Source organism: Nyctereutes procyonoides, unplaced genomic scaffold (genome assembly GCF_905146905.1).
Source record: "Nyctereutes procyonoides isolate TBG_1078 unplaced genomic scaffold, NYPRO_anot_genome, whole genome shotgun sequence".
Taxonomy (NCBI): Eukaryota; Metazoa; Chordata; class Mammalia; order Carnivora; family Canidae; genus Nyctereutes; species Nyctereutes procyonoides.
In genome coordinates this window covers 32,371,253-32,380,007 of record NW_026575140.1, presented here as the reverse complement: position 1 = coordinate 32,380,007, position 8,755 = coordinate 32,371,253, and the positions used below count along the sequence as shown (strand labels likewise).

At 65.3% G+C, this 8,755-nt stretch overlaps 1 protein-coding gene across 5 annotated transcripts in view; it reads left to right on the top strand.

Moving 5' to 3' along the window:
- The first annotated feature begins 2,615 nt into the window (after positions 1-2,615).
- Positions 2,616-8,755, top strand: part of SKI (SKI proto-oncogene) — a 69,030-nt gene continuing 62,890 nt past the window's right edge. For all 5 annotated transcript variants that reach the window (XM_055306796.1, XM_055306794.1, XM_055306795.1 and 2 more), the window contains exon 1: positions 2,616-3,643. In XM_055306796.1, the coding sequence (XP_055162771.1) occupies positions 2,675-3,643 (969 nt within the window). In that variant the 5' untranslated portion in view covers positions 2,616-2,674. The remainder of the gene's footprint in view (positions 3,644-8,755) is intronic.

Genomic DNA, 8,755 nt, shown 5'->3' with positions numbered 1-8,755 from the left:
GTAACCCTCTCAGGTGCAATACAAACTTTTGGTCCAAATGTGGGCCAAGAGAATGATATCCCCAAACAAATCAGAAGTCCCCTTTTCTTTGGTTTTTAAATACTCCTTCCAAGTTTTATGTCTGCACACAGAAAGAAGTCTCCTTTCGGGGCTGCTATTCCTGAGAGGGACTGTCCTAGGACATGGGCAAGGGGGGTCATTGGGTTTTCAGACACAGAGCACTATGCCCTGATCTCAAGCCCCTCCTGGGCCTGCAGCCATGCAGGGCTGGGGTTGCCTGCCTAGCCTAGCTGCCTCTCCAAACACCTGCTGGCCTCTCAGGGGCAACATGGCCCTGAGATGGGTAGAGATGCCCAGTCGGCTCCCCAGGGCAGGCGCCGCCCCTGAGGAGCTCTGAATTGGGACCAGTTTCAGCTTCCACTGGGGAGGCGCAGCAGGAGGTGACAAGCTGAAGTCAACTGAAGGTCACCCAGCCTGCAGGGACTCTCAACTCTGCCCGGTTACGTGGGCATCCCTCACAGGTTACCCAGTGCCCAGGCCAGCTCAGAGCTCCTGCCTAGCTTGCTGGACTGTCCTTCTGCCCTAGGGTTGAGCACAGACTGTCTCTTTGATTTCAAGTCCCCACGTCCTAGGACTCACCTGGGGGCACCCTGCCTCTTGTGGGGGCTACCTAGCCAGCTTGTCCCACTGTGAGCCCTGGTCTTCTCCCACCCTGCACTTCAGGCGTCTCCCCCATGACACAGCCAGTTCCTGGAAGGGCACACAGCAGGGTGGCCCTCTAGCCAGGGTGAGGGGCTGCAGCAGAAGAGTCAGGCCACCTGTCTGTGGCAGGAAGGGGCCAGGGTCCCCAGCCCCCTCCCCACCTTTGGCCGTGAAAGTGACTGAAGCTGTGTAGCTCAGGCACCAAGGCCCTGCCCTGAGCTGCAGGAAGTCCTGCAGTGGGACACCGTGTGCGGGGACCCAGGTGCAGGGACCAGGGTGCAGGGTGGTGGGTGGTGGGGTGGCGGGACCCGGGTGCAGGATCTGGGAGCAGGGTCGTGGGGTGGGGGCCGTGTGGGGCCTGCACGTGCGGGGGGGCCCTGGGACACGGTGCATTGTGTCTGCTTGCGCGGGGTGTTCCCGGGAGGGTCAGTCCTAACGCGTAGGAACCCACTGGCGTCCTCGTCCTTCCAGGAGGCCCGGGTCGCGCGCTATGTGGGGTCCCCGTCCTGCCGGGTCCGCGAGGTGTGCGGTGGAGGCCCGCAGGCCGCCGTCCTGCCCGCCCCTCCGCGGGTCTGCGGTTGTGGCGGGGGCCGCGTGTGGGTTTCTGGGCCCGGCAGCGGTGACGGCGGCGGCGACGACGGCGGCGGCGGCGGCGGCGGCGGCGGCGGCACGGGCGCCTTCCCAGCCGCGCAGGAAGCGGCCTCGGCCGGAAGGGGGGGCCCCGGGCGCCGCCGCTGCCCCCGCCGAGCGCCCTTCCGGCGGGCGGGGCCGAGCGGCGCCGAGCGGGGCCGAGCGGGGCCGAGCGGGGCCGAGCGGCGCCGAGCGGGGCCGAGCAGGGCCGAGTCCTGGGCGGGCGGGGCCGAGCGGAGCCGAGTTCCTGGCGGGCCGGCCCGAAGGCGGCCGAGTCGGCCCGAGCCGCGGGCGGGGCGGCGGCGGGGGAGGGGGAAGCGCGCGTTCTTGGAAGAGCCAGGCCGGGAGGCGGTCGCATTCCTGGCCGGCGCTCGGCTGAGGCGGACGCGCGGCTCCAGACGGCGCGAGGGGCGGGGCGGCGGCGCGGGGCGGGGCGGGGCGGCGCGGGGCGGGGCGGCGGCGTGAGCTCAGCGCTCCGCGCTCAGTCCGAGCCGGAGCGAGCCGCCGGGAGGATGTGCGCCGAGCCCCGCGCCTCCGCCGCCGCCGCCGCCGCCGCCGCCGCCGCCGCCGCCGCCGCCGCCGCGCCGCCGCCGCCGCCGCCGCGCTCTGAGGGCCGCCGCCACAGGCGCTCCCGCCGCCCCGGAAGCCGCGCGCGGGCGGGCGGGCGGGCCGCGGAGCCGGGCGCCGGGCGCCGGCGGCGGGGTGGGCGCGGGCCGGGCCGGGCCGGGGCGGCCGGCGGCGGGCGCGACGCGGCCGGCCAGCGCCGCCGGGACGAGCCGGGCGGGGCGCCGCGCGGTGGGAGGAGCGGGGCGGCGGCGGCGCGCCGCGCGAGGACGGCCCGGCGGGCCCCGCGCCCGCGCCCCCGCTCCTCCCGGGCCCCTCGGCCTCGGCCGCCGCGGCGATTCGCGCCTCGCGGCGCCGGCACCTGCCCGCGCGCCCCCCGCGAGCCCCGGGCCCGCGAGCGTTGGCGTTGGCGTTGGCGGCGCGCGCAGGGGCATGCCCCGCGCCTAGGGCCCGGGGGGCGCGCGGGGGGCGCGCGGGGGGCCCGGGCGGCGGCGGCGGCGGCGGGCGCGGCGCGGGGCGCGTGGATGTGGCGCCGGGCCCGGGCGCCGGCGGGCTCCAGCGGCGGGACCCCTTCGCCCCGCCCGCCTACCCCTTCGCGCCCCCGGGCGAGGCCGAGGCCTCGGCCGTGATCGGCCGGGAGCCGGCGGCGGCGGCGGCGGCGGCGGGGGGGGGCCGGGGCCGGGGCCGGGGGCGCCGCCGGGGCTCGCGGGGCGGCGGCGGGGGCCGCGGGGGCCCCGGCGCGCGGGAGCGGGAGCGGCCCGGGGAGCCGGAGCGCACCATGGAGGCGGCGGCGGGCGGCCGCGGCGGCTTCCAGCCGCACCCGGGGCTGCAGAAGACGCTGGAGCAGTTCCACCTGAGCTCTATGAGCTCGCTGGGCGGCCCGGCCGCCTTCTCGGCGCGCTGGGCGCAGGAGGCCTACAAGAAGGAGAGCGCCAAGGAGGCCAGCGCGGCTGCCGTTCCGGCGCCGGTCCCCGCGGCCGCCGAGCCGCCGCCCGTGCTGCACCTGCCAGCCATCCAGCCGCCGCCGCCCGTGCTCCCCGGGCCCTTCTTCATGCCGTCCGACCGCTCCACTGAGCGCTGCGAGACCGTGCTGGAGGGCGAGACCATCTCGTGCTTCGTGGTGGGCGGCGAGAAGCGCCTGTGCCTGCCGCAGATCCTCAACTCGGTGCTGCGCGACTTCTCGCTGCAGCAGATCAACTCGGTGTGCGACGAGCTGCACATCTATTGCTCGCGCTGCACGGCGGACCAGTTGGAGATCCTCAAAGTCATGGGCATCCTGCCCTTCTCGGCGCCCTCGTGCGGGCTCATCACCAAGACGGACGCCGAGCGCCTGTGCAACGCGCTGCTGTACGGCGGCGCCTACCCGCCGCCCTGCAAGAAGGAGCTGGCCGCCAGTCTGGCGCTGGGCCTGGAGCTCAGCGAGCGCAGCGTGCGTGTGTACCACGAGTGCTTCGGCAAGTGCAAGGGGCTGCTGGTGCCCGAGCTCTACAGCAGCCCGAGTGCCGCATGCATCCAGTGCCTCGACTGCCGCCTCATGTACCCCCCGCACAAGTTCGTCGTGCACTCGCACAAGGCGCTGGAGAACCGGACCTGCCACTGGGGATTCGACTCGGCCAACTGGCGGGCGTACATCCTGCTGAGCCAGGACTACACGGGCAAGGAGGAGCAGGCACGCCTTGGCCGCTGCCTGGACGACGTGAAGGAGAAGTTTGACTATGGCAACAAGTACAAGCGGCGGGTGCCCCGGGTGAGTGACCCTGCTGGCTCAGGCCGTGGGAGGACGCTGGGTGCTCTGGGCCCCAGGGCTTGGAAGCTGGGAGGGCTGGGTCCCGGGGAAAGGCTGGGGGGCCCTCCTGGGCCAGGGGCTCTGTGTGTGCAGCTTGGGGCTTGTCTTGGAGTTTGGATTTGATTTAAGGAAATTCAGGGTTGCGTCGGGTCCCTAGTTGTGGCTGTGTTGGAAGGTCCTTTTGCTCGACCCCTGTGATGAACCAGCTTGCTTGGGACAGGGGCCCTAGGGGTTCGGCCTGGTGGCTGGAGAAGCATTCCCGAGGCCCACAGCCATTGCCCTGATGGGCTTGGGAATGGCAGGAGGCTCCAATACTCAGACACTCTTGCCCCCAGAGAACTGAGAAGTGAGATCCGGGCGGGCCCAGGCTGCAGCCTCAGGCCTAGGCCTTCCTCGGGCCACTGTGAGGAGGGGTGCAGACCCGGTGGGCCCCTAGGCTCGCAGACAGAAGGGTGCCTGCCAGTGGTTCTCAGCAGACAGAACTGGGCCTGGCGGGGCCGGTTTGTGCCTTGAAGTCTTGGGAGACAGGCTCAGAAATGCAGCCAGGTGTCCAGGCCACAGTGGCAGGGGGCCGAGACTCCGTGACTCCAGTTCTATGCGTTTCCCTGGGCCTGCCAGGGTGTGAATCCCAGAGTCCCCCATGTGGGGGCAAGGGCTGATTGGCCCTGGGCTTGGGGCCTGGTCAGCGGGCACCTGGGCCCTGAGTAGGAGTAGCTCATGGCCTGCGATTTGTTTTGGACACGCCCGTTTCCTTGTCTCCCTCTCTCTCAAATGCTGCAGGGCGGGGGAGGGCCACTGGCCGAGGCTCTGTTGTTTGCCAGGCGGAGGATGTGATCCGTGTGATCTGGCTGGGCAGCTTCTGGGTGACTGGACGGTGAAACCTCTCATTGGGGTCTTCACCAACTTCTCGGTGTCTTCCCCTCCCCAAGTATTTGTAACTTTTCTTTTAAATATCCAGGCTTATTAAATTGCATACACAGAATGCTGCATTGGCTCAGCTATTCTGAGGAGGCCTAATTAATTCAGCTACTGCATCAAACTTTTTTTTTTCCTAAATCTGTGAATAGATGCTCCCGCCCGGTTTTCTCTGGGCGCCCCTCCAGCAGAGTGTCAGAGTCTCGGTGAGCAGAGGAGGGGCTGGGGATGGAGGGGCTGGGTGCCTGTGCTCAGAGGGGCTGTCGTGTGTGCGCGTGCACGTGTGTTCCATGGCATTTCTGCCCTCAGCTTTGCCGCTGCCCAGGTGGCAGCTGTCTGCAGACTGGGGCAGGGCTTGGGTGGGAGAGAGTGTCTGAGTAAGGGAGGGTACTGGCAGGAAAGGCCCAAGCCTTTGATTTTGGATGAGTTGGTGATGGGTGGCATGATGGGCACCCGATGTGAACGGGGGCTTTTCTGTTCGGGGTGCCTCTACTTACCACAGCCACTGTGGCTTGTGGGAGTCTTGTGTGCAGGATCGTGGTAGGCACAGGCTACAGTTCGTGGCCCAGGCCATGGCAGGGCATTTGCCTCCAGCGGGGGTGGGGTGGGGGGGCCTTGTCTGGCAGGGTGTGTTGTTCGTATGGGTGTCCCAGTCAGGGGTGTGAGGGGCAGTGGTGGAGTCTCCTGGGCTCGCTGGGACTGCTTCTTTGTCACAGCTGTAGAGTGGGGCCCAGGTTCTCCTGCAGCAGGCGCCGTGGTTCTGGGCGCGGCCCCCCGCCCGCCCCTCTTAGGGACGGCTCAGCCTGAGCTCTCAGGCCCAAACAGCGTCTGGGGAGAAGGCAGGATTGTTTGCCCACACTCCATGAAGCTGAAGCCAGAGCCTGTTTCTGCTCTGGCCTTTTCAGCAGATGATTAGGGCCGTCCTTTCTCTGTCAGTGCGCTCTCCCTGATGCTGTCCTAAATCTCATTTACCGATTAAACAAATTTTCCCAGTGATGAGGAAGAGCTGCTTATCGTAAGTGGGTGGGGTCTGCAGGCCTAGTGTCAGCCAGCCCTGTCCTCGCGCCGTGGTGACCTGGACTGGCTGTCAGGCCTCATGCTTCCCTGAGCTCTCGAGTGCTCTCCTGCTGGCTCTGCCACCTCGTGTCCTGTGTACGGGGCTCCGCCTGCTGCCTTGGCTCTGACCACGCAGTTGGGAGTCCTGGGGTGCGCCGGCCGTCCTCTTTATAAGTCTCCAAGCACAGCCACATGCTCATCTACCTGCCAAGGGCACCACGTGAGAACGGTGTCAGCTTGGGGTGGGAGGGTCTCTGGCTGCCCAGAGCCCACTTGCTCCAGACCCTCCCCCTGAACCCCTCCCCCAGAGCCCTATTTCTGATTGCTCCTTCCACTTGCTATTGACGGCATATTTGTGGAGTAGGTTTTGATTTCTTTCAGTTGTCTTATTGGTTAGTTTAATATTTTTGATTTACCAAGGATAAGGACAGCAGAGAACAAAGAATGTGCTAGAATTCTCTCTGTAGGGGACACGGCTCCCCTGGGGCCTTGGGTTCTGGTGAGGCCAATGGGAGCTGAAGCACGTTCCGGTGTTGTCTGGCTGAAGTGCCGCCCAGGCCTCCTGCCAGCCAGAGACTCAGGCAGTGCTCTGCTGCCACCAGTGCCAGGAGGGGCCTCTTAGCCCCTCTTGCCAAGCTGCTGTCTTTGGTGGTCCTGCAGCGGGCTGGTCCCACTGTGGAACCCCATGGGGCTGCTCCCACGTTCTCATTACGTCTCTAGTGGCTGTTTGACCTCAAGCTCGATGCTTAACCTCTCTGTGTCTCTGTTCCCCTGTGTGTGAAACAGGCTGTAGTAAGCAGTGTGTTGGTAATGTTTGATTTCACTAGGGTGTCCAGTGTCAGGTGGGGTGGAGATGTGTCATTCTGTTGCTGGGGGAACACATGGCAAGGAGATGGGAACTCAGCCTTCTCTGCCCTCCTTCTGCCCAGTTGGCTCTGTACCGTCCTCTTGGGCTCGTCTCACAGTACATGCACTAAATTGGGCTGGTCGTTCAGCCATGTAGGTTGCTGTCAGGGGAGGACATTGTGCTGGTGGCTTGGCTGCTGCTTGGGGCCTGGCTCCTCGCCCCGCAGGACAGCTCCTCCCTGGGTAACCAGGTGCTTCCCTTTGGGGCTGACCCCAGGGCGGTGCTCTGCCTCCCTGGGGCCCGGGCAAGGTCGGTGCTGGTGTGCTCAAGAACCAGGCTCCTTGGCACTGCTGTCTTCTGAGTGTCCTGATTCTTAGGCTGGAGAGCCTGGCCTGTGTTTATCGTATGTCTGTCTTTCAGACACCTGAGTTCTCAGGACTTTTTGTGGGATTGCCCTTGTCGTGTGGGTCATTGTGCTGTGGGGGCCCGCAGGCCGGTGACCCCTTGGTGTGCGGCATGAGTGCTGAATTTGTCTGAATTCCTGACATTGGAATAGTTTTCTTCACGTCACCTAAAACTTGTCCCTGGTCATGGGCCGGTGTTTTCTCCAACCAGACGCCCGGCCAGTAGCACTGGCCCCTGCTGGGGAGTAACGGCAGGCCAGGAAGGGCGTCCTGGCCTGTGGACCCTCCCTGGCAGGGGGTGGTTTGCTCTTTTCAAGCTGGAATTTTCATGGGAAGGAATGTTATCAAGAACGTTCTATCAGGGGATGCCTGGGTGGCTCAGTGTCTCAGTGGTTGAGTGTCAGCCTTTGGCTCAGGTTGTAATCCCTGAGTCTGAGTCCCGGGATTAAGTCCCGCATCGGCCCCCCCCCCCCCCCCCCAGCCTGCTTCTCCCTTTGCCTGTGTCTCTGCTTCCCTGTGTCTCATGAATAAATACGTAAAATCTTTAAAAAGTTCCATCAGGCTCAGACTCTGACCTGCATGCTTCATCTGAGATCCTCTCCTTGATGAGGGGCAATGCCTGCCCTGATGCCATCTGTTGTGTGAGCAGAGGTTTAGAGGGCCAGTTGTTCCTTTGTCCACTTGTTTTGCTCTAACGTTTTGTGGGGTTCTGTGGTGATTTCCTGGCCCCACTTGGCTGGGGAATTGGGGTGCCGTCTCAGGTGATGCTCTGAGGCAGAGTTCCTGGATGGGTTTTGGGGGCATCTCCCCCTCCCACAGAAGGATGGGGTCTGCAAACGGGTCTGATTGCCAGGGTAAAGGCCCCAGAGTGGAGATTGGGGGGTCTTCCCAGATAGGGGATAGGGCAGCTCCAGCAAGGCCTCTGGCTTCTGCCTGCACCCTGGTGCCGGAGGGCGGGCCTGGCGGCTGGCTGGGTGCCTCAGCCCGTCTGTGTGCACTGCCACGTCTGGATGGTCCTCCAGGTGTGGGCTGCCGCCCATCTGTGTCTTGGCCCATCTGTTGCCCGCCACCACCCCCCCACCGCGGGTTTCCGGGACCCCTCTCTGGAGCGGGACTGGGCCCCTAACCTCTGGGGTTTCCCCAGGGCAGCAGCTGGCCTGGGGGCAGTGGGGTCAGCCGGTAACCTTCGGCCCTGGTCCTGCTGCCTCACCGGGGCTCTGGATCAGCGCAGGGCTCTGAGAGTAGGATCATGGACTGTCCGTGTCTTGGGTTCTCAGCCTTCTCTGCAGCTGGTGGTGTCATGTGTGTCTGAGATGTCGGGTGAGGGCAGACAGGCTGGGAGCAGGAGGAAGTCTGGGGAGGTGACCCAGCCCCGCCCCAAAGCCCTGGCCACGGAGAGCTGGGGGGGGAGGCACCGCTTCCGGGGCCAGCCTGGCCCGTCTGGCGGGAGGTGACCGCAGGAGGTGGCCGAGGCTGGCGGCCGGACTCTTCGTGGCCCGGAGACTGTTACACAAGCAGCAATAATGTGTCTCTTTCTAAGGATTGCGAAAGTCGGGGAGGATTTCTCCACTGGAAGAATTATGCAAGTTTCAACTGAAATGTTTTTAAAAAGTTTCTTTGTTTTGAGTCAAAATATAGAGGCTGAATTATTTCCTTAAGGTCTGTGAGAGCTGCAGTGGGAGGAGAAGGCTTCCATTCTTGCTCAGGCCCTTGCCCTCCTGGCTCGTGGTCCTTGGGGAAATGGGAAACCGGGCAGAGGCGGGGACCCCTGGGATGGAGCCGGGGCGGGGCCCAGGGACCATGTCCACGGCAATCCTCGTTCTGTTTATTGACTGGCTCAGAGGTGGGGGC